The sequence below is a fragment of the Hemitrygon akajei genome, chromosome 4 (assembly GCF_048418815.1).
Source record: "Hemitrygon akajei chromosome 4, sHemAka1.3, whole genome shotgun sequence".
In the NCBI taxonomy this organism is placed as follows: domain Eukaryota; kingdom Metazoa; phylum Chordata; class Chondrichthyes; order Myliobatiformes; family Dasyatidae; genus Hemitrygon; species Hemitrygon akajei.
Window position 1 is genome coordinate 164,200,113 of NC_133127.1, and position 26,157 is coordinate 164,226,269.

Genomic DNA, 26,157 nt, shown 5'->3' on the forward strand with positions numbered 1-26,157 from the left:
CTCAGTTTGTTATATGACAAAGGGCCTAGGTATACTGAAAAGAGTAGTGTTCCCCTCCTGTACTTTTTTTCTTGCCTTGGCATATTTTTCTACTATTTTCCCACTGCTGCCATGCGGAGATTTCTTATCCCAGCAGTCAGCATAGAACGATGTGGCGAGTGAACCCTGCATAGAAATTCCAGCCGATGTACTGTTTTAGCATGTACAGATTTTTGTGTATTTGTGTGGCCAGTTTTCTATGTTTTGGAGAGATTGGATTTGATGCAAAAAGTTGGGCCCAGCATATTTACTTAACCAGCAGAAAAAATCTTAAATTCAGGACCTAAATCTCTTAAGTTTTGCTTTTCCTATTTTCTGGTTTATATAGTTTTGCAGTTAAAGTTAAAAAATGTCAAACTACTAACAGAAACAAATCTGTGATTTATTTGGTTAAGCAACAGTACTCTTATTTTTAATTTCATTTCTTTCCTTAGGAATGTGCACAGTATTTTTTGGAAGTTAAGGACAAAGATATTAGGCATGCACTGGCCGGGCTTTTTGTGGAAATATTATTTCCAGTAGCTGCAGTGAGTATCATAAATCACTTGTATAATAAATGCTAAATGAGTTGTACATCATGTAAATTACATTATTTTTCATGTTTTTTAAGACCGTTAAAAATGAAGTAAATGTACCTTGTCTTCGAAACTTTGTGGAGAGCCTCTATGACACAACATTGGAATTGTCAGCACGGAAAAAGCATTCTCTGGTATGTATACACTTGCTTATACTGATACAGAATGTTCAAATATTTATCCTTTAGGAACTTGGTAATAGATTGCTGTTACACAAGAGCATAAGAAAGTAGGAACAGGAGTAGGCCACCCAATCTCTCAGACCTACCGTGTCATTCAATATGATCACGGCCAATCTACCCAGGCCTCAACTTTTGTTCTGTGCCAGATCCCCAGAGACCTCAAAGCATTGATCTTTCAAAAATTTACTTAAATACTTACAAAACTTTTCAGAGATTCACTATCCTCTTGAGAAGAACATTGTAAATTTACAGTTTTAACTGATGGTCTCCTTTTCTTGAAACTGTGTCACCTCATTTGAGTCTCTCTCACAAGTAAAAACATCTACCCTTAGAACTTGTATGTTACAATAAGATTTCCGTAATTGTTCTGAACTCCAAAGAATTCAGGAAATAGCCAAAGGACTTAACATAATGAATTTCTAATGGACCATCTCCATGCTACAATATCCTTTTTTAGGCAGGGACTAAAACTGTATGTGGTAGTCCAGTGTGGCCTCACCAAAATCCTATACAATTGTAACAAAATTGTAATAGTTCTAAATTATATATATTAAAGGTCAACATGCCTTTGTTGTCTGAAGAACCTGTTACACCTGCCTGCTAACAAGAACACTGTCAATAGTTTTAGAGTTTGAGAGTTTTAATCTTATCTGTGTTATCTGGAATGTATGGGATATTAGAGTACCTCAAGTATATCATAACATGACAAAGAAACACTGAAGTGTCCATGATCTTGAAGAATATGTGTAATGTAAAGTACGTGCTGAAGGGTTTTGCTTTTGCTAACATTGTAATAATTTGTAATGATTTCAGGTGAATTAAAATAAACAAAACAATATAATGTTACAAAACAAAAATTAAATGAAATGACTATGCTCGCCACATTCCCTGCATTATTAAGCGATAAGCATGAGAGACCTGTCACTGCAAACTGATTTTATCTTCTTTCAGATTTTGACACCTAAACCTCCAATGTTTGCTGTCATTACTCTGAAACTGGCAGCAATTTTACAAGAGAGAAGACAAGTTAGTTTTAAAATACAGCAGCTATGAAGAGAGGGATGGGTGGGACATAAGTGAAAAAGTGATTGGGTAAAGTTACAGTTAGCGTGGGAATTATCTGTGATGATCAGAGAGAGAGAGAGGAAAAAAAGAAAAAAAAACAAGTAAGTGCATGCAAAGAAAGAAGCATGAGGTTGTGAAATGCAGAGCTGTAGGACGTGCTACACCAATGGAGAGGAAAAAAAGAAGTCCTGATGAAGGGTCTTAGTTCCAAATATCAACAGTTCATTCATTTCATAGATGCTGTTTGATCTGCTGAGTTCCTCCAACAGCTTACGTTGTGTTTCTCTGGATTACCAGCATCTGCAGGATCTCTTGTGTTTATGAAGAGAAGTAGTCAGTTCTGATACAGAGAGTATAAATTTAAAAAAATTGAGTTTTTGTCAAATTTGTTAGTTAGTCTAGAAGGCTGTGGCATGCTGAGATGGAAACTGAGGCACTGTTCCTTAATCTTGATTTGGGCCTTGTTATAACAGTGCTGCGTGCTATAGAACGATGGATAGAGTGGGAGCAGGATGAAGAATTAAAGTAGCAGGTAACAGGAAGATCTGAGTCTTCCTTTAGGTGGTCACCTAATCTATATTTAATTTGTCCAATATAGAGGCAATGACATAGTGAAGGATGAATGCAATATGCTAGAATGGATGAGTTGTCAGTGAGTCACTGCTTTACTTGGAAGTACAAATTAAAGGACAGCTGCACTTGCATGGGGACTGCAGGAACTGTAACACCTGTCCTTCCCATAATCCAGGAACCCAGACTAACTGTCTAATTACAGAGAATTGACCAACCTAGCCATGGCCAAAATCTGACAAGAAATAGGAAAAGTCAAATGCTTTGCCAGAAATCGAAAATATAAGCAGAGATTAAACACTAGGTTGAGCAGTAATTGTACACAAAATGGTAGAGGAACTCAGCAAGTCAGGAAGCATCTACAGAGGGGAATAAACAATCAATGTTTCGGATGAGACCCCTCATCAGGACTGGAAAAGAGGGGACAGACACCAGAATAAGTAGGTGGGAGAAGAGGGAGGAAGTTATAGGCTGATGGTCTTTCATGATGGTCAAATTTTTGCATTTTTTGGTCCACTGGAAGCTGTCAGCTGAGTATGTTTATCTAGCAATTTCTATGTCACCCTGCTAGATTAACCAACCAAAAGCACATTGTCTTTTATGAGTCCCTGTTAGAAAACATTTTGGAGAAACTAAGTTCTCAGCTTATGAAAAGTGTATTCTCCCTCCCTCACCCCCTCTCCCCCCCTCTCTCTCCACCCTCTCTCTGCCCCCTCCCCCTCCCCCTCACCCCCTCCCCTCTCACTCTCCCCTCTCCCCCTCTCCCCCTCCCCCTCTTCCCCTCTCCCCCTCTCCCCCTCTTCCCCTCTTCCCCTCTTCCCCTCTTCCCCTCTTCCCCCTCTCCCCCTCTCCCCCCTCTCCCCCCTCTCCCCCCTCTCTCCTCCCTCTCTCCCTCTCTCCCCCCTCTCCCCTCTCTCTCTCTCCCCTCTCTCTCCCCCCTCTCTCTCCCCCCTCTCTCTCCCCCCTCTCTCTCCCCTCTCTCTCTCCCCTCTCTCTCTCCCCCCTCTCTCTCCCCCTCTCTCTCCCCCTCTCTCCCCCCCTCTCTCCCCCCCTCTCTCCCCCCCTCTCTCTCCCCCTCTCTCCCCTCTCTCTCTCCCCCTCTCTCTCCCCCTCTCTCTCCCCCTCTCTCTCCCCCCTCTCTCTCCCCCCTCTCTCTCCCCTCTCTCTCTCCCCCTCTCTCTCCCCCTCTCTCTCCCCCTCTCTCTCCCCCTCTCTCTCTCCCCCTCTCTCTCCCCTCTCTCTCTCCCCTCTCTCTCTCCCCCTCTCTCTCCCCCTCTCTCTCCCCCTCTCTCTCCCCCTCTCTCTCCCCCCTCTCTCCCCCCTCTCTCTCCCCCTCTCTCTCCCCCCTCTCTCTCCCCCCTCTCTCTCCCCCCTCTCTCTCCCCCCTCTCTCTCCCCCCTCTCTCTCCCCCTCTCTCTCCCCCTCTCTCTCCCCCTCTCTCTCCCCCTCTCACTCCCCCCTCTCTCTCCCCCCTCTCTCTCCCCCCTCTCTCTCCCCTCTCTCTCTCCCCCTCTCTCTCCCCTCTCTCTCCCCTCTCTCTCTCCCCTCTCTCTCTCCCCCTCTCTTCCCCCTCTCTCTCCCCCTCTCTCTCCCCCCTCTCTCTCCCCCCTCTCTCTCCTCCCAAATTAAACACACACATAAAATGATGTCTCATGTTTTATTTGTTTATTCCATAGGCACTGTTCCCTTTGGTCACTTGCCTTCTCTGTGTCAGCCAGAAGCAGTTCTTTCTTATTCGATGGCATATCTTCCTGAACAACTGTTTGTCCAATCTCAAAGTTAGTAAAATGGTTCTAAACAATTATCTTGAATGTGTTCATGTAGTGATTGTAAGGATAGAATTTTTTTACACTTCCTTTGTAATGTGTGGCCGTTAAGTCATGCACTTATAATGAAGAGTCAGTGCAATTCTGAAAAAATTGAACAAACGAAATCATGGCCCTGTAACAGACAAGACTAGAACAATATTGTTTTGGCCACATGCAGTAACTTCATTACAAAATACTAAAGTACTGTATATGTAATGTACTGTAGTTTATAAACTCTGCAGTTGCCTATTTCCACAGGGATCTGGAATTCTGTTTGCATTTAACTAACCTTGGTGCAACTTCTAGGTGTTTGCCTAACAATTGCAACTGGTATTTGATTATTATAGTGGTTACTAAGAGTATGGAGTCTCAGAGGAAGATGAGATGCCTCAGTTTGCCTTGTTTATTCAGATTGGTTTAATTTCCAGGTTTCTAGACCCACCTATATATGTGTTTCTTTAGTCCTGAAGCTCAATGTTTTTACTGTGTTGCATATAATTTTATCAGATAATGTATAATTGTGACAGAGTAAAATATGCAGAACTGTTGAAAAATTTATTCAATTCCTCATTGTTAATACAAAAAGTTTTAAAATAGAGCATTTTATTTGATAAATAGTTAAATTGTCTGCCTTATATAATGCTCAGCCATATATACCATGAAGTTCAAAACTTATTTTGGAATCAATATTTTATTACAACAGAACATGTAGACTTAATATTAATTATTAACTTCTTTTGTAGAATAAAGATCCCAAAATGGCTCGTGTTGCACTAGAATCATTGTACAGACTATTGTGGGTCTACATGATCAGGATCAAATGTGAAAGCAATAATGTGACACAGAGGTAATAGAATTCTGCTGTATTAAAATAGTATGATCAGCATGCCGCCTTTTGAAAAACCTGTATATACCATATATATATTTGCCCTACCCCCCTATTTCTACCCTCTGAGATCTGACAGTCTGGTTTGGTCAAATGTTTGTTTTGCACTTCATACGAGTCTACATTTCAGTAACTTCACTTTTTAACCAAGCAAATTATGTAAACATCGACTATTCCCACTATTAATTTTAACATAAGCATGAATAATAAAAAATTTTCTTATGATTTTAAAAAAACTGAAGAATCACTTATTATGTTCACATTACTGTAAAAACCTAAGGAAAGGGAAAAATGATAATGTACTGCTTTTAAGAACCAGAGATCATTGGATATACCTGTAATATTACATTTTTGCACAATCAAATCAAAATACTCTTTTTAAGGATAATTTGTACTAATAATTAGCATACAGATTTTGAGTACTGGATTGGTAGGTTTTCTGGACTGTTGGATGTTACTCCTATTAATACAGCAGCATGTTACACAGTGGAAAAATAAATTTTACAGTGAGTCTCAGAATCGGGTTTAATATCACAGGCGTATGTCGTGAAATGTGTTGTTATGTGGCAGCAGGGCATTGCAATACATAATAATAAAAACTAAATTATGATAACAAGTTATATATATTTTAAAAGTTCAATTAAAGAAATAGTGCAAAAAGAGAAAAAAAGTAGTCCATTCAGAAACCTGATGACAGAGGGGAAGACGCTATTCCTGAGCCATTGAGTGTGTGCGTTCAGGCTCCTGTACCTCCTCCTTGATGGTAGCAATGAGAAGTGGCCATGTCCTGGGTGTTAAGGGAGGGGGAGTGCTTATTAATGATGGACGTTGCCTCTTTAAGACATCACTCCTTGAAGATGTCCTGGATGCTGAGGAAGCTAGTGTCCATGATGGAGCTGATTGAATTTACAACTTTCTGCAGTGCCTCTCCCCCCCCCCCCATACCAGATGGTGATGCAGCCGGTTAGAATGTGGTAAATCTGTAGGAACTTGCAAATGTCTTTGGTGACATGCCAAATCTCCTCAAGCTCCTAATGAGATATTGACACCCATAAATTTGAAATTACACACCCTTTCCACTTCTGATCCCACAATGAAGACTAGTGCATGTTCCCTCGTCTTATCCTTTCTAAAGTCCACAATTAGTTTGGTCTTACTGATGTTGAGTGCAAGGAATTGCTGCAACACCACTCAGTCAGTTGATCTATCTCCTGTACACCTTCTCGTCACCGTCTGAAATTCTGCCAATAATAGTTATGTTGTCAGCAAGTTTATAGATGACATTTGAGTTGTACCTAGCCACACAGTCATGGGTGTGGGGAGAGTAGAGCAGTGTGCTAAGTACAAATCCTTGAGGTGTGGCAGTGTTGATTACCATCGAGGTAGAGATGGTATTTCCAATCCACGTAGACTGGTCTTTCGGTGAGGAAGTCAAAGATCCAGTTGCAGAGGAAGGTACAGAGGCCCTGGTTTTGGAACTTTTTGATCAGAACTGTAGGAATGATTGTGTGAATGCTGGCTGCAGTCAGTAAGCTGCAGCTTGATGTAAGTACTAGTATTGTGCAGGTGATCCAAGAGCCAATGAGATCATGTCTACTGTAGACCTATTGTGATGATAGGCAAATTGCAGTGGTTGCAGGCATGAGATGATTCTAGCCATAAACAACCTCTCAAAGCACTCCCCTTAGATGTGAGTGCTACTGGACGGTAGTCATTAAGAGAGTTCATTCTGCTCTTCTGTGCACTGCACTGGTATGATTGTTGCCCTTTTGAAGACGGTGGGGACTTCCGTCTCTAGCAATGAGAGACTGAAAATGTCTTTGAACACACCCGACAGTTGGTTTAAAGCCTTACTAGATACACCATCAGGGGCCTGTCACCTTGCAAGGGTTCTCCCTCTTGCAAGACATTCTGACGTCAGCCTCCGAGACAATGGTCACAAGGTTACCAGATGCTGCAGGTGCCCTCATACCTGTAGTTTTATTCTCCCTTTCAAAATATGCGTATAAGACATTGAGTTCTTCTGGGAGTGAAGTACTACAGCCACTGACGGTGTTGGATTTCGCTTTATAGGAAGTAATGGCCTGCAAACCCTGCCAGAGTTGATGTGCATCCAATTCTACCTCTGACCTCAACTGGAATTGTTCCTTTGCTTTTGAGATAGCCCTCTGTAAGTCAGGTCTGGCTTTTGTATATAGTTTGGATCACCAGACTTGAATGCCACAGATCTATCCCTCAGCAGACTATGAATCTCTTGGTTCATCCATTGCTTTTGATTCTGGTATGTACAGTATGGTCTTGTAGGCACACACTCATCCACACAGGCTCTAATGGAATCAGTGACAACTGTGGCATATTCATTCAGACTCGAGGATGAATCCATGAATACTGTCTAGTCCACTGACTCAAAGCAGTCCTGTAAGCACTTCTCTTCCTCCCTTGTCTATACCTTCTTGATCCTCTCTACTAATACTACTGCAATATTCAGTCTCTGCTTATACTCGGGAATAGAAGCACAGCCAGGTAATCAGACTTTCCATAATCTAGGTGTGGGGTGGCATAGTAAGCGATCTTGATGGTGGTATAATAGTGGTGAAGTGTGTTGGCTCCTCTGGTTCCTCAGGTGATATGTTGGCGGTAGTTATTCACTCAACTTTTTCAAGCTGACCTGTTAAGATCCCCTAAAATGATGGGGAAGACATCAAGGTGCATTGCTTCATGCCTGTTGATTATGTCGCTCAGTTCTTTTAGAGCCTGTTTGACACAGGCCTGAGGTGGAATGTACACTGCTATCAGGATGATGGCTGAAAACCCCTGTAGCAGATAAAATGAACGACACTTGATCCACATCAGGTGAGCAGGACTGCAACAGAACCATTACATTTGTGCACCATGATGTTGCTTGCTGCATTGTCTGTGACTGTAGCTGTGAATTTCAGCTGTAGCAGCCTAAATGGGAATAACTGAAGATTTCTATCCAAGCTGCTTGGACAAGTTGCCTTCTTAATGGCACCTTTGAAAGCCATCGGAGTTTAAAGGCAGCCAAGAAACAGACTGCAGTGTGTTTAAAATGAAGTATATGAATGCATCCTGAGTAAGTTTAAAATGAGCATGGAAACCTCTCCCCCGATGAGTTCAAAGGGAGCGTGGGACCCAGTGAATTATAAATAAATATGTAACAAGCCTTAGAGAGTTCAGGAATTGGGGCCCTACTGACTTTAAAGGGAGCTTGGGAATGTAGCCCTGGTGAGCTTAAGGGACAGCGGAAACAGAACTAGGTGAGCCATGTGCTGAACCAATGATATTTACAGTCTGGACAATATAGAAAGACCAAAGATATCTGTATAATTCAGAATATTGCATGATCAGGCCGGGGAATTACAGAGAGTTAAAACTTGGGTGTGTTGCCAGGTTATGCAGCATCTCCAGATCTATCAAAAATACACCAGGTGTTTAACTAACCATGGAGGTCAACACTATTATGAAAGACCAAATCTTTCAAATGACACCAGTGAATACCTGAGCTACTGCCATTGTCTTTTGGAAATCTGCGAACTTTTTCAAGGATCTTGATGCTATTTGAAAACTGTCACTGGCAGTGGGAAGCTTAATGTAAAATTATGACTCTAGCTTCTTCAAATTTTGACTTAACATACCTTTGTACTCACCATTTCTTCGAAGATCCTGCCAGTGTCATAAGATTGCGGAAGATTTGCTATGGTGCTTTTTTTCCTTCACAATGAAAGAAATGCAAATGGCAAATAAATCAAGTTAAACTGTTGAGAATATGCTTTGTATTGTCTGCAAAGGAGAAGGCTATTTTGCAGATGATCTTTTCCGTTTTGCTCCTGTATACGAACTGCAATTAAACTCCTCCTCAAATCATAGAACGGAACTGAGGGATGTCTACAAAAGCTATTTTCTCCATCTGGACTGAACTCTGATAGATTTCATCAACATCAATGGTCTCTTTTGTTGTTTACTGTGCCCGCTCAATTCTCAAAGACAATTCATATTGTTGATTATTTAAGATTATTTGATTTCACTGATAGAAGAGTTTTGAATGAGAGGATGAAGATACAATAGAAGGGATTAGCAATTTAATACAGAGGTGTGTAGTCATTTGTTGTTGCCAACGGCAATACATCTCTGGAGCTCAACAACTACAGGTGTTGTAGTAAATCTATGCCGGTTGCAGGTTTCACAGGTTTTGTCCATTTTTCATAATAGTGATGCATGACACTCCAGTATTATCAGACATTTTACAGTTACCTTGAAGTGGTTAATGTTAAGAATCATAAAATCATACAGAACAGAGATATTCCAGCCAGTAAGTACAATTTGCTCACACTTGTCTTCTATGCCATGGTGTTTCAAATGTTCATCTAAATACTTCTTAAATGCTCCACTATTCTGTCAGGTAGTGTGTTCCTAATTCTGATGAGAATTGAATTATGTTGTATGTTGCAAGCCATGCTCTCTCAGATTTTCAGTTAAAAACAATATTTCCACAACTTGAAAGAGTTATTCTATTTTAAAATGTTGCAATTCTATATATTCTTGATTCCATCCTGAACAAAATAACATTGAAGTAGTAAGAATAAATAGTAACAAAAATTGCTGGAAATACACTGCAGCATCATCACGAAAAAGAAAGTGTTTCAGGCAGAAAACCAAAAGACAAAACAAGTTAATGTTATGTTCCAGATAAGATGGTAGAAGAATAAATGAAGCAATTTACATTTTCTTTATTTATTTCGGATTTCCAGTATCTGTGGTTTTCATTCACCAAAATATTCACTTAATATGCTCTTCTATGTCTGTATCTCATTGTAGGCAGTCTGTAAATCAATTTAGATTTTAAATTTGTGGCTTGATGTTTATTATGCTATATCTGTTGACCAAAGGTTGTCTTTCATAGTCAGTGTGATTTAAGCCTGCTGAAACCTCTCTGTAATTTTATGAATAATTTGGTCAACTATCAATTTCTCTTTACAGTCGACTTGCAAGCATTACAACAACACTTTTTCCCAAGGGATCTCGGAGTGTGGTACCAAGAGATATGCCTCTCAACATTTTTGTAAAAATCATACAATTCATTGCACAGGTATGGTAACAAAATCATTCACATTGTACCGATTACATTAGTCTTGAATTATCTCACTGACAAGGTAGACTAAGTGATGCACCATCAATAACTCTGAGACGTGGGTTAAGGTAGGCTTTTATTGGCTGGAAGAAAGCACAAGCAGCAAGTGACCATCACACAACATCCTGGAGACTGAGGAAGGGGCTGTGCCTCCAATTGCCTTTATACCAGGGAGTAGTCAGCGGGGGGGGGGGGGGGGGGCATGTCCAGACAGGTATATGTAGTTCACCACACTAAGTAAATTCAACCAAAGGTTACAAAATTTACAAATTATAACAACATATTAAAGAATTTGTTAGGGGTCATCATTTTGCTCACATTGCAATAAAGTGGGAGAAAGCAGACTTTTAATTACATAATGAATTATAAATATGGAGCATTGTTTGTCCTGCTGCAAAGATTTCCTTTTACTGATTAATATGGTACTTATTCTTGCGTTCAAGTACATTTTTGCTCTTATTTCTTTAACCATTCTTCTTAGATGATGCTACTTTAGTTGATTTGTGAAATATTTTACCTACACAAATAGAAATACACTATTTGCCTCCAAATTTCACTTGCATGCAATTATAAATGAATGCAAGAACTTCAGTGGTTATGGGATCAGAAAAGAACAGTATGTGAATGAAATTTAAGGAAAATAATCATTTCCTTTCCCCAATACAGCTTATTTTTTGTTAATTTTTACCATATCAGCCAAACCTTAGGAATCAGGCAAGGGGATATGTAAAATCTGATCCTAAGATTGTGGAAATCATGGGCCAAGTTGTATACATTTAAAAATCATGAAGCTATAATTTCTATTGGAAATTTCTATTCACTTACTATTTTGACACACAACATTGCAGGAATTCCATTGAGACTATTAGAATGACATTGACTGGGCAGTGACATAGTTTGGAGCATATGGAGATCCGTTTTTACACATTGGCTGATTTCTATCCAATGTAAAGAGAAATCTGGTCAAGACCATACTGACTGCTAAAGAACTGTCACCCATTTTGTAATACTATCCAAGACAAATATTAACTGAGGTGTGGAAAAAGCAATATAAATGCACTTACACATAACATAATTCTGTGTTTTTTTTTCATGTTCATTTTGACTGAATTTTTATGTTTTTGCAACAGTCTTCAACAATATTTTAAAGCTTTTATTTTACTTTACAGGAGAGGTTAGATTTTGCCATGAAAGAAATCATTTTTGACCTTCTTAGTGTTGGAAAATCACCAAAGACCTTCAGTCTGAATCCAGAGGTATAAAGGATGAATTTATCTATAAAAATGTACTTGTTTTCTATGACAATGATTTGAATTTCAAATTCATATATTTTTGGATGCAATGCACAGTAAACTTTAACATGACAAAGTCTGTCTGTTTTCTACATTGTAAAAGAAATTATTAATGTAATTGGGACTGTCTTAGTTCCACAATCAAATCCATGTGCCGGCATAGATTGATAATGAAGGAGAGCTTCCTTCAGCTGAAATTAAAGAAAGCTATATATGTTACGCTATATAAATGCAAAAGCATTTTAGTTTTCATTTTCTTTTAGCTGCTCAATTCAAAATGTCTTCCTCTGTATATACCATTGGATACTGATAGCCATCTTGACAAAGCTTATGCCCATCTTAATGTAAAGCAACACACAAAATACTGGAGGAACTCAGCAAGTCAGGCAATATCTGCAGAAGGGAATAAATAGTTGACGTTTTGGGCTGAGATCCTTCATTAGGATGAAAGGAATGTGGAATAAGCCAGAATAAAAAGATGATGGTGGGGGTTGTGTGGGAGAGAAAGGAGTACAAGCTGGCAGATGGTAGGTGAGACAGGTGAGGGGGAAGGACAGTGGGTGGGTTAGAGAGGCTGGTTGAAATCAGAAGCTGGAGGGGATGGGTGGAAGAGGTAAAAGGGTGAAGAAGAAGGAATATAATAGGAGAGGACAGTGGACCATGGAACAAAGGGAAAGAGGAGGAGGGGAACAAGAAAGGGTGAGAAGGTAACCAGAATGGGGAATAGAAAAGAGAGAAGAGGGTAGGGAGGAAAAATTACTGGAAGGCAGATAATTCAATGTTCATGCCATCAGGTTAGAGTCTACCCAGAGAGAATATGAGGTGTTGCTCCTCCAACCTGAGTTTGGCCTCATCATGGCAGTAGAGGAGGCCTTGGACAGACATGTCAAAATGGGAATAAGAAGTCAAATTGCAACAGGTAACCACAAGGAGATCTTGCAGTGGACAGAGCAAATATGCTTGACAAAGCAGTTCCCAAATCTGTATCAGGGCTCAATGGTGTAGATGCGACTTCACCAAGAAAAACTGCTTGATGTCCTGAAAGGTTGAGAGGATAGTGATGGTGTAATGTATATCCCTATCTTTTTAATAACTAGTTTCTTTTTGATCTTTGGTATCCCTTCTCAGTTGAGTCAGCTATTTCTGAAAAATGTCAAGGGTTGTCCCCTAAATTTGTTATGAAAAATACTATTTAATCTATAGCTAAGTTGTTTAGAATTTTTTAAATTATTTATTTAAAGTTGTTGAAACTTTCAAGAAATTGAGAGGACGTTCAAGGATCTCCTTTAAGGGAATATATTAGCTTAATAATATCTGTAGTTTTAAACTTAGCATGTGGAAAACAAACATGGTTATCTCATAATAAAAGTTTAATTTCCACTTTTGAATTATGATTCACAGAGAATGAACATTGGCTTGAGGGCATTCCTTGTGGTTGCTGACAATCTACAACAGAAAGATGGAGAACCTCCAATGCCTAACACGGGAGCTGTTCTTCCATCTGGGAACACTCTCAGGGTGAAAAAAACTTACCTGAGTAAAACCCTTACAGAAGAAGAAGCAAAAATGATAGGTTAGTCATAACCTTTAAGTTAAAAGGATTTATGGTATGAACGTGCAATCTCTAATTTTCATATGGGTTCTCCATGCATCACAAGATACTCTAACCTTCATCACTGGTCAAATTTAATGCTACATCTTCCACCGTCTATGGTTTTAAAACTTTGAGAAAAGCAGAAAATACTCGAAATCTTCACCACAAAGCTGCTTCTGCAGAGAGAAAAAGAATATTATTTTTGTCTGGCAGATGTGGTCTGATTTGCCCAGTACCTTTACGATTTCTGTTTTTATTTGGGATTTCCAGCATCTTGGATTTTTTTTATTACTGAGGAATTTTAAATGGAGTTACTGTAGTTAGTGGAGTCTATTCAAATCATTGTTAAGTTAATTTTTCCTCAACTCAACAGGAATATCTCTGTACTATCCACAACTAAGAAAAGCCCTAGATAGCATCTTAAGACATCTTGATAAAGAAGTTGGACGTTGTATGATGTTGACAAACATGCAGATACTGAACAAGGAACCTGAAGACATGATCACGTAAGCCAGCATATTGCTAATGTAGAATTAAGAATTGAAGGTGACTGAACAAAACTATTTTAAGTACTGTTTCAAATCAATTTCATATGTCCAGATCTGCTGCAAATCTTTGCAATGAATACTATGGTAGAGTGTTATTTTTTGTTATTGCATAAATGGTTCCACATTCAATCGTATGCCAGGATGACTGGAATGGAAAGTGGCATATTAATGTTCTTTAAACAGATTTGGAAAAGAAAAGTGACAAGGTAGTCAACAGCTTACTACATGCTGTTTATAATGGTACAGGATTTATTACTGGCCCATACTATTTAATTTTTTTCTGTCTGAGAACTATTTCATTTTGAGTTATGTAGAAATTGATGCAGTGTTGTTTGATTTGTATTTTCTGCATAATTTACTCTTGATTTGCATTTTCTACATAATCAGGTAAATGTAAAAAAAAACAGTATTATTTTGTTCATATTATCAATTAACTGTTCTCTACATCAATTCAGAGGAGAGAGGAAACCAAAAATTGACCTCTTCAGAACCAGTGTAGCAGCCATTCCACGAATAATCCCTGATGGAATGTCAAAATTGGAATTGATTGATTTACTCGCAAGGTATGTGCTTTAATTTTAGTTAAAATTATGATTAAAAATCATTTAAATTTAGTTTTGATTACAAATTTAAAAATCTCTACTTTTTCAGGCCTTGCATTTTAACACAATGTAACACTAATAGAAGTAAGCTTAGCAGCTTAGAACTGAGGCAACAGATGCACAAAGCATTAAAGGCAATTTATCGGTCTAAGTAATTGTGAAAACAATGATTATAGAATTCTAGAATAGCAGATAATCTGGAAGAACTTGGGGATCAACATCTGTGGGGGAATGCTTCTTGTCAAGGAGAAAAGGAAGAAAACCAGTATAAAAGAGAAGGGTGTGGTGAGACACGGGAAAGTGTTAGAATTTTGGTTTTGATTCCATGTATGTGGCAATAGTAATAAAAGTGATGATCAGCTTAATAATACCTGTATTAGGGGAAACTCAGCTGGAAAGCCATTACACTAATGAAGCAACAAACAGTAAGACAATGCTATTGGTCTATCATTGCCACATGTACCAAGATATGGTACAAAGCTTGACTTCCATACTGTTCATACAGATCAAATCATTACATAGTGCAGAATAAAATGTGAAAGTTAACATTACAGTGCAATCCTGGTGAACAATAAAGTGCAGCAACAGACAGTGGTAGATTGTAAGGTCAAGAGTCCGGGAGTCTGATTACAGTGAAATTGAAGCTGTTCTTGAGCCTGATGGTATGTGCTTTCAGGATTTTGCATCTTCTGCCCAATGAAAGGAGTGAAGAGAGAATGCCCAGGGTGGGTAGGGTCTTTGATAATACTGGCTGCTCTAAGAACATAAGAACCAGGGGCAGGAGTAGGACATTTGGCCCATTGAGCCTGCTTCATTATTCAATAGGATCAAGACATTTTAGGCTGAGACCTAATGCAGGGTCATGGCCTGAAATGTTGACTGCTCATTTTCCCACTGAGTTCTTCCAGCATTTTGCCTATATATTGATTCATATTAACAGATAATTGTAAGATTGTAAGTGCATGAAGTTCTTCACCAGATAAGCAGTAACAGCAGTGAAGGCTAAGATTTTTATTATGGATATTAGGAATTCCAATTAATTTACATGAAATACGTGCATTAGCAACAATAAACATGTATATTGTTTACTGTGATAATTCCATGAGATAACATGAAAATATTTCCACCAGAGCTTTAATAAGTATGATACTTAAGCACATCTTTCCCAGATGTATGGGAAACACCTTGAATGTTAGGTCACCTACCTCTAACTTTGGACTTCATCACACCCATTTTCCAATAGTGGACCTCAGATCCTCACCATTATCCCTCTGCCCCTAGTGTTACCATGACCATCAAATTCTGTTCCCTCCTTCAAATGCTGACTGGCTTCATATACCTCCCTCATTCTATCTCACTCCCCAACTCTATTTCCCTCTCCACCAATTATTCTAAACCCTGCTACTCTCTTTCTCTTGCTGCTCTTCCTACATTTTTCTTCCCTCCACTTTCCTTTACCCTTCCTTTTATACTATTCACTATTCTAACCATCTGACTCACCCATCTTATTCTTTCCTCTTTTCTCTCTGCCACTCAGTCCTTTACCCAACTCTGCTCACTCTTTCTCTAGCCATCTCTCTCTCCTCTTCCCCTTTCTATCCCTGCCCCACTCTTTATCTTTCCCAGACCCTTCTCTTTCTCTCTATCCCCAACCCCATACTCTCTTGTACTTTATCCCTTGTGATTTAGATTTTTACAAGTTCCTCTCTATTGTTTGCAGTTAATTTCTCTGTTATCTTAAGAACATTAAGAAAGAACAATCTGCATACTTTATTAATTATAAACTTTCAATTTTCAATTCAGACTAACTATCCACATGGATGATGAACTTCGTCACATTGCACAAAACTCTCTTCAGAGTCTTCTTGTTGATTTTGCTGATTGGCGGGAAGATGTATTGTTTGGTTTCACAAACTTTCTACTCCGTGAAGTTAATGACACACAACAAAATCTTCTTGATAGCTCTTTAAAATTATTGGTGCATCTGCTCAGTCAATGGAAACTTGCAATACAGACTCAAAACAAGGACCAGGACCAATCTAAGTTCAGGACCTCAGAGGTAGGTCAAATTTATCTTTACACTTGTAATTACTTGACATAACAGTATTGATAGGTGATTTACATATTCATTACATGATTCCTTTCTAGCATTTGAACATTAAATAATGTTTCAGCTATCGTGATGACACACAATTGGTTAATGTTTTGTGTTTTTGACATAATCAAGCTGTACAAAGATGTACATGAAGTCACACTATAACATGTTACTTTATAAAGCAGGACAAGAATAGAAAGAAAACCTGTGAAATATTGAAAAGTGAAGGTGTTTAAATCACAACTAAAATATTAAACATTGATGTAGATATATGTAATATGGTATCTGCAGATCTGATTGCAGAATTAATAATAGGATTTACATATTCTTGATAGGTATTATATAACCCATGCTCTGTGACTTCTTTTTCCTAATGATCAGACAAGTGTAAAGAATATGTGCAGTTACTAATCAGCTAGCAAAGAATTTTCAACTAAGATACTGATTTCTTTGGTCATTAATATTTTACACTACTCTCTACAAAGGTCCAGAGTGCCTTTATTCACTTCATTCTTCATGCCTGATCTCTGGATATTCCTGGTAGAGTCATACTATGTCCTTCTGAAAAAATAGGTGCACTTGGATAAACTTTAAATAACGGTTAAATTTGTATCAACTTCAGATTGACTTTAACTTAATTTTCTTCTGTGCAGAAACAAATTCAAATCAAATAGTGCAAAATGCTACCAAATCAGCTAATACCTCATACAATACATTTGGTGTATTTTCAGTCTTGTTAACCTTTCAGTTGCTTTTGGATATCAACAGCACAAGTCAACTCTTTCCTAGCTGTATAGGCATTTTCTCAGTAATGTGCTTACATATCTGCTCAAATTATTTCTGTTGCCACCTTCAAACAATCTCCTAAGCTCCTCAAGATCCTTCTTAGTTCTCCTGTCCTTATCCAAATATTGCTGATGATGATACCACATGGGCTAAGCTTCCACATGTACCTAGATGAAGCCCGATTTTACCACATTTTGGGCTAGAAATTTGAAGCAAAGCAAAGGCATTGAGCGCCTTATTATGATTTGGTATTGTTTTCAACCACATGCCTAATGCCCTTCATTCACCTCCTAAACCTTCTTTACCTTTCCACTTCTGTCACCAGATTTAAGACCATCCTTAAAAGCCATTTCATTGCTGAGCATTTGATTAGTCTCTAATCTAGTGCCAATGTTTTCTGTATTAAATCTGGTGGTATTCCTTTGTAATATTTTTCATCATTGTTAAGTGCTAAACAAATTAACTTAGTGGATATCAAATGTCTTAGAGTCATAGAGAACCACAGTGCAGAAATGGGCTGTTCAGCCCATCTAGTCTGTGCTGAATTATTATTATACCTAGTCCCACTGACCTGCAACTGGAATATAACCCTCCATTCCCCTTCCATCCATGTACTTATATAAATTTCTCTTACATGTTGTAATTGAATCCACAATCACCACTTCCACTGGCACTTGTTATACACTTTCACTGCTCTCCGAGTAAAGAAGCATCCCCCATGACCTCCTTAAACACTTCACCTTTCCCATGACCTCAGTGGAAAAAGACTGTTTTCATTTACCCCATCTATACCCCCCATAATGTTGTATACTTCTCATTGGTCTTCTAATTGATCTTCTCATACCAGTTTCCAGGTTCTGCACTAAGTAAGTGCCTATAAGTGGTCCAACCACAAAATTTGTTTCTTAATGTTGTCTAGATTGAGGTGGGGGAGTATCCTTACACCTTTAATCAGGTTTTTGTTTAAAAGGGGCTGCAAATTTAACACAGCAGTCAATAGCATGCATATAGAGCAATAGTAAAATTCTAAAATGTATACAGAGCTCAAAAGGTTTGAGATACACAACTTCAGGACAAACGGGCTCCAAAGAAGCCCAATGTAAAATATGGTTATGTTTTTGATAAAGATATTTTGAATTGCTAACCAATTATACATATTACTTTTGAATGTATCTACTAGCTTCAGCAAGAAAGGAGTCCTCATTCAAACGTGCTTCATGCTGTGGAAGGATTTGCTCTTGTTTTACTCTGTAGTTGTCAGATTGCAACACGAAAATTGGCTGTTTCTATCCTGAGGGAAGTTCGTGCATTGTTTTCAGCTTTAGGACAATCAGAGGTATGAAGTTTTAGATACTTCATTATTAAAATGATATATATTAGTGAATAATAAGGCTATCTATTAATTTTGCATTTGCAGAGTTGGTAATTGAAAAATCTGTACTCTCTTTGCACTAATCCTAACCACACCATCAAACCCACAGATAAGGGAGAGGAGCTGTAGTAGTGTGGCAGACTGACCTCTACCTTGCTGCACCAGGCAACAACTCTCAGACACCTCTTCTTACTTACCCCTCGAATAGGACCCCACTAAGGAGCACCAGGCCATTGTCATCTGCACTATTACTGACCTTATTAACTCTGGGGTTCTCCCATCCACTGCCAGCAACCTCATAGTTCCCTTACCCTGCATCTCCCATTTCTACCTCCTACCCAAGGTCCAAAAACTGCCTGTGCAGGTAGACCCATTGCCTCTGCTTGTTCCTGCACCACCGAACTCATATCTGTATACCTCAACTCTGTTTTATCGCCCCACATCAGTCCCTTCCTGCCAACATCCGTGACACTTCACACACTCTGGATCTTTTCAATGACTTGATGTTCACTGGCCCCAATCATCCAATTTCACTATGGATATCCAGTCATTATCACCTCCATTCCCCATCAGGAGGGCCTTAAAGCTCTTCGCTTCTTTCTGGACAACAGACCAACCTGTTCCCCTCCACCACCACTCTCCTCTGTCTGGTGGAACTGGTTCTCACTCTCAATAATTTCTCCTTCGGCTCCTCTCACTTCCATTAAACGAAAGGTGTAGCCATGGGCACTTGCATGGGTCCCAGCTATGCCTGCCTTTTTGTCTGCTACGTGGAACAGTCTATGTTCCAAGCCCACACCAGTATCGCTCTCCAGCTTTTCCTACGCTACGTCGATGACTGCATTGGTGCTGCTTCCTGCATCCATGTGGAGCTTGTTGACTTTACCAACTTTGCCTCCAACTTCCACCCTGCCCTCAAATTTACCTGGTCCATTTCTGACACCTCCCTCGCCTTTCTCGATCTCTCTCTCTCTATCCCTGGAGACAGTTTATCTATTGATATCTTATATAAATCCATTGATTCTTACAGCTACATGATCTATACCTCTTCCCACCTTGTCACTTGTAAAAATGTCATCCCCTTCTTTCAGTTCCTCTGTCTCTGCTGCAACTGCTCCCAAGATAAGGCTTTTCATTCCAGAACTAATGAGATGTCCTCCTTCTTCAAAGAAAGGAGCTTTCCTTCCTCCACCATCAACATTGTACTTACCCATATCTCTTCCATTTCACACATATCTGCTCTCACCCCATCCTCTTGCCACCCCACCAGGGATAAGGTTCCTCTTGTCCTCACCTACCACCCCACTAGCCTCTGCATGCAGCACATCATTTTCTTACTTCTGCCATCTACAACAGGATCCCAACACCAAGCACATCCTTCTCTCCCCTGCTTTCTGCAGGGATTGTTCCCTATGCGATTCCCTTGTCAATTCATCCCTCCCGGTACTTATCCTTGCAAGCAGAACAAATGCCACATCTGTCCCTACACCTCCTTCCTCACTATCATTCAGGGCCACAAACAGTCCTTCCAGGTGAGGCAACACTTCATGCATGAGTCTGCTGGGGTCATCTACCATATCTGGTGTTCTCAGTGTGGCCTTCTGTATATCCATGAGACCCGATATAGATTGGAAGACCATTTCACCAAGTATCTATGCTCTGTATGCCAGAAAAAAATGGGATCTCTCGGTGGCCACCTATTTTATATCTACTTCCCATTCCCATTCCGACATGTCAGTCCATGGCCTCCTCTTATGCCATGATGCGGGCACACTCAGGTTAGAGGATGAACACCTTGTATTCCCTCTGGTCAGCCTCCAACCTGCTGGCGTGAACATCAATTTCTCAAACTTCTGGTAATTCCTCCCCCGCTTCCTGTTTTCCTTGCTCACTTAATCTCCTTACCTGCCCATCAACTCCCTCTGGTGCTCCTCCCCTTCTCTTTCTTCCATGGACTTCTGTCCTCTCCTATCAGATTGCCCCTTTCCCAGCCCTTTATCTCTTTCATCATTCATCTTTCCAGCTCTTTACTTCACGCCTCCCCATCTCTCGGTTTCACCTATCACCTACCACCTTGTACTTCTTCCTCCCCTCCTCCCACCTTCTTATCTGACTTCCCATCTTTTTTTCCAGTCCTGATGAAGGGTCTCAGCCTGAAACATTGACTATTTACTTATTTCCATGAATGCTGCCTGGCCTGCTGACTTCCTCCAGCATTTTGTGTGTGTTGATTGAAAAATAATTGTTTTTTTTACACATATAATAGTCCTGACATAGAATGAATGAAAAACTTTCATTGAAGTGCTTTTAACAGTAATGTGCATTAGTGTAGGAAATCCTGTCTTAAGTTATATGAAACTAAATCCCACAAATGCCAATTTGCAAATGACCTGAATATCTACTTTTTGTGCTATTCATTAAGAAATAAACATTGGCCAGAATCATTCCCCTATAGAATTTTTCCTGTTCATTTAAGAAAGTGGTTGTTGCTTCCACTTAACTTAATTATCCTTTGATGCTGCACTAAGGTACCAATTTATGGCTGGGGAGGGACTTGAACACAAAACCTTCTAATTCAGAGGTGAAAATGCTGTCAATTGAGTCAGTGCTAGTTGAAAATTGAGAAGGGAAATGGAATTTAGATCAAGATCTGGTTACACATAGACTTTCCCCATATTATTCGAAAGTATGAATGCCTACCCCTAGGTCTGTAGAAAACTGTCAACAAGTTACAGCAGGAATGCCAGAAATGTGATGAACATCAGATGCATGCACTAATCCTGGACTCACAATTGTTAATTGTACAGAATATTACAAGGGTAAGGGTTCAGCACCTAGTCAGTATTTATGGTGTGCTTTATGAGAGGTACTGCTGCAAACCTTAAGCATGAGAAAAGCAGTCATTGAGGTTATGTTTAATTCAATCCAGTTCAATTTCTGAAGTTTGAAAGCATAAGTAAGAATGAATAAATAAGTGGACAGCTTTTCTAATAGCAAGATTTTTCATAATTCGTAATACATGCCTAGAAGCTACATGAACACTTTGATGTTCCAAATAATAAGAAATTTATAAAGAAAACCACATCTTTTCTGTTAAATGAAGTTAGCATTTTTAAAATTCTGTGTAATCTTGGCATTCAGGCTACTTAAAAAATGTCTTTCCTTTAATAGGATGATGATAGGCCAATGATTGAAGTCATGGATCAGTTAAGTTCATCTATTTTGGAGAGCTTTATCCATGTAGCAGCCTCGGATTCAGTAAGTATAAAGAAAACTGTCAGTTCCAGGACATGTATATTTATCTTTAGAAACTGCCCAAGGAAAAACAGCATAAGGGGGCAGTTTTGATATAGCATACAAAATAGTCTCAATAGGCAACACAGCTATTTCACCTACACATTCCTACTAGTATGAGCTCCAAACTATTCTAATATCTGGCTTTTTATTGAAATACCCTCATTCTTATTTCAGGTGGGTAAACTTGACTGTCTTCTCCCTTCCTGCTTCTCATGTTTATTTTGCAGTGAATGTCATATCTTTTTAAAAAGCAATCAAAAAACATCACTTTGTGACAATGAGAGACCAAGTAGAACTTCTATCACTGAGTGTTAAAAATCATCATTTGTTACCAAAAAATTAAGTAGAAATAATATATACATTTATATTTTACATCATTCTTCACAAATAGGGAAGCTATCATAATTCCCCAACTCAGGTCTAAGACTGATATTAAGTCTTATCAGGTCCTAAGAATGTCATTGAAATCTAATCTGCATATCTGAAGAAATCTTCAATGCCTTTCAAGAGGTGTTCATGTTGCTTTCTGATTAAAATTATTTTCCATTACATGAGGTGAGAGGCCAAAGGGTGAGTCTGCTATTCATTTCAAAATGTTCATGCCAATCAGTGAATGCTAAAATTCCATACACTCCTCTTCTTATTGGGATCATAAAAAGGTGTTTTGCTTTCTTAGAGTAAGAAATATGATGAATATGAATAAGAGCATAAGATTTCTGGATAATTAATATCAAGTATTTATAATTCTTTACAGACTACCATTCCCTTTGGACACAACGGTGATTTGCAGTGCCTGGTAGAGTGGAATGCTGTTTTGGTTAACAGCCATTATGATGTAAAGAGTCCTTCTCATGTCTGGATATTTGCTCAATCTGTAAAAGATCCATGGGTTCTGTGCCTCTTCAGCTTTCTCAGACAGGAGAATCTTCCAAAGCATTGTCCTACGGCCCTCAGCTATGCATGGCCATATGGCTTTACCAGATTTCAGCTCTTGATGCCCCATGTTGACCCTAAGTAAGTAATTCTGAGTGTATTGTTTTGTTTTTAAAGATTGTTCATATTCATCTGAAAGAATTTAGAGTAAAAATAGACCTATGACTCCCATGATTTAACCTAATCAAAGATAAAATGTTAATTTGGAGCCATTTAAGGAGCAATAAGCTAATGGAGCCCAAGGAGGGTGTCTAAATGGAATGGGCAGCCAGAAAGAGGAGACTATTGTAAACTTTCAAAATTACCTATGGGGGTGAATTTAGTTCTGCTACATGTGTAAGATGACACAGTTTCAGAGTTCTAATCTGTTATGTTGCAGTAGTCCCATGTACACAAAAAAAGTAAGCACAACATGTGGTGTCGACAACTATGTGACTCTCTGGAGGAACTATCTTATCCTTTGCTTTGGAGTAGCAAAACCCAGTATTATGAGTCCTGGTCACCTTAGAGCTTCAACTCCAGAGATTATGGCTACGACTCCTGATGGCAGTTATAGCTATGATAATAAGGTAACAAAACTTTTATTTAATAAAATGGCAGAATTAATGTTTCACTGTAGAGATTACATAATATCAGAATCCAAATCAGGTTTAATATCACCAGCATATGTCATGAAATTTGTTGTTTTGCTGCAACAGTGCATTACAATGCATAGTATTAGAACTATAAATTACAATTAAAAAGTATATATCGATACAAATAAATTAAATTAGTGCAAAGAGAGAGGGAAAAATACTGAGAAAGTATTCATGGGTTCATTGTCCATTCAGAAATCTGATGGTGGAGGGGCAGAAGCTGTGCTGAGTGTGTGTTTTCAAGCTCTGGTAACTCCTCCTTGATGGTAGCAGTGAGAAGAAACAATGTGATGGGGTCCTTAATGACGACTGAGTTTACAACTGATGAAGGGTCTCAGCCCAAAACGTTGACATCGCTTCTCCCTATAGATGCTGCCTAGCCTGCTGTGTTCTACCAGCATTTTGTGTGTGTTACAACTTCCTACAACTTTTCCTGATCCTGTGCAGTGGCCTCTCCATTCCAGATGGTAATGCAACCAGTTAGAATGCTCTCCATAGAACATCTGTAGAAATTTGGTAGTGTCTTTTCTGACACAACAATTTTCCTCAACCTCTTAATGAAATATAGCCACTGTCATGCCTTCTTTGTAATTGTCTCAATATGCTGGGCCCAGGATAGATCCTCAGATGTTGAGACCCAGTAACTTGAAACTCCTCACCTTGTCCACTTCTGATCCCTTGATGAGGACTGGTGTGTGTTCCCATGACTTAACCCTCCCGAAGTCTACAATCAATTCCTTAGAGTTACTGGCACTGAGTGCAAGGTTGTTGCTGCGACACCACACAGCCAGTGCTCTTGTATGCAAGAATCACTATCTGAAATTCTGCCAGCAATAGTTGTGTCATCGGTAAATCTATAGATGGTATTTGAGCTGTGCCTAGCCACACAGTCATGGGTGTAGAAAGAGTAGAATAGTGGGCTAAGGACGCACCTTGAGGTATGCCATTGTTGATTGTCAGTGAAGAGGAGATGTTGTTTCTGATCCACACTGACTGTGGTCTCCCAGTGGAAAAAGTCAAGGGTCCATTTGCAGAAGGTACAGGTTTCAAGCTTTTTGATTAGAACTGAGAGTATGGTTGTGTTGAATGCTGAGCTGTAGTCAATCAACAGCAGCCTGACGTATGTACTTTTAATATCGAAGGCTGAGTGGAAAGCCAGTGAGATTGCATCTGCTGTAGACCTATTGTGGTGATAGGCAAATTACAGTGAGTCTAAGTCCTTGCTTAGGCAGGAGTTGATTCTAGCTATGCCCAATCTCTCAAAGCACTTCATCATAGTAGATGTGAGTGTCACTAGGTGATGGTTGTTGAGGCAGTTCGCCCTGCTCTTCTTGGGCACTGGTATGATTGTCATCCTATTAGGAGAAGGTGAAAATTCTGACTGCAGCAGTTGCAGATTGAAGATGTCCTTGAACACTCCCACCAGTCGGTTGGCACAGGTTTTCAGACCCCTACCTTATATACCATCAAGGCCTGACACCTGGTAAGGGTTCACCCTCTTGAAAGATGTTCTGATGTCAGCCTCCGAGACAGAGATCACAGGGTTACCGAATGCTACAGGGATTCACATGAATGTAGTTTTATTCTCCCTTTCAAAGCATGCATAAAGTTGAGATGATTGAGGAGTGAAGCATCCCTGTCATTCATGATGTTAGTTTGCACTTTGTGGGGAGTAATGGCCTACAAACCCTGCCAGAGCTGAAGCTCATCCAATTCCATCTTTAACCACAATTGGAATTGTTTTTTCCACCTTAAGATAGCCTTCCGTAAGTCATACTTGGACCTCTTGTATAGGTCTGGATCACTGGTCACTTGCAGTGAATAATGAAGCCATTGAGCTCCAGCGCTGCATCCGAATTGGCAGGGGTAGCCATGTTTCGTTGAAGCTAAATACACAGTAGTCCCCGATGTCCTTCTGGTACAGCAATCTTGCTTTAAGGTCTTCAGTTTTATTTTCCAGAGACTGTACATTCATCTGCAGAATGGTCAGGAGTGCAGGTCTAAAGCCTCTGCGTTTCAATCTTACTTGCAGCCCAGCACACTTTACTCGCTTCCTCTTTCTTAAAGGGAAACTGCACTTTCAACCTGAGTCTGCAATCCAGGATCCATCAATTTTGACCATTGATAGATTTTTAAAAATGTTTTAAAACAATGTTGCTTACTGAAATCTGTGACTGTGGAATTCAGCTGAAATAGTTCTGAACAGCTTTGACCAGCGACCAATCTGGATAGTAGAAGTTTACGAGGAAGTGATTTCACTCAGGTCCAAGTAGAAAAAATGAGAAGTGCGTTGTGGCTTTGAGCAGTGACCCATCCGTGTTTGAGATTGAGAGCAAGAGCAAATTAAAGGAAGGCAGGGGCAAGCGCAGCAGCCATCGTCTGAATGGAGTCAGAGTGGTGATATTGAGGCTTTAGCTGTTCGAGGCTTCAGTCAGAGAAATCAAAGAAAGAAAAAGCTTTGTGAAGTTCTTTTTTTCTCCTTCCCTTCTTTATATTTGCTCAGCCAGGACAGTAGAGATGCCAGGCAGGATAGTGGAATGCTTCTCTTATGGGATGTGGGAAGGCAAGGAGATCTCCAGTGTTCCTGATGACTACAACTGTGAGAAGTGTATCCAGCTGCAGTTTCTAACAATCCATGTTAAGGAGATGGAGCTGGAACTGGATGAACTCTGGATCATTCGAGAGGCTGAATGGGTAATAGATAGGATCTATAGAGAGGTAATTGCACT

At 39.5% G+C, this 26,157-nt stretch overlaps 1 protein-coding gene across 5 annotated transcripts in view; it reads left to right on the forward strand.

Annotated features, from left to right (window-relative positions):
- The window catches only part of LOC140726890 (protein furry homolog), a 270,433-nt gene that overhangs the window by 106,424 nt on the left and 137,852 nt on the right, over window positions 1-26,157 (forward strand). For all 5 annotated transcript variants that reach the window (XM_073043854.1, XM_073043855.1, XM_073043856.1 and 2 more), the window contains exons 9-22: window positions 474-566; window positions 650-748; window positions 4,108-4,209; window positions 4,983-5,086; window positions 10,124-10,232; window positions 11,444-11,530; window positions 12,968-13,139; window positions 13,534-13,666; window positions 14,164-14,271; window positions 16,114-16,369; window positions 18,372-18,527; window positions 21,735-21,821; window positions 22,615-22,874; window positions 23,173-23,362. In XM_073043854.1, coding sequence (XP_072899955.1) covers window positions 474-566; window positions 650-748; window positions 4,108-4,209; window positions 4,983-5,086; window positions 10,124-10,232; window positions 11,444-11,530; window positions 12,968-13,139; window positions 13,534-13,666; window positions 14,164-14,271; window positions 16,114-16,369; window positions 18,372-18,527; window positions 21,735-21,821; window positions 22,615-22,874; window positions 23,173-23,362 — 1,956 coding nt within the window. The remainder of the gene's footprint in view (window positions 1-473; window positions 567-649; window positions 749-4,107; window positions 4,210-4,982; window positions 5,087-10,123; window positions 10,233-11,443; window positions 11,531-12,967; window positions 13,140-13,533; window positions 13,667-14,163; window positions 14,272-16,113; window positions 16,370-18,371; window positions 18,528-21,734; window positions 21,822-22,614; window positions 22,875-23,172; window positions 23,363-26,157) is intronic.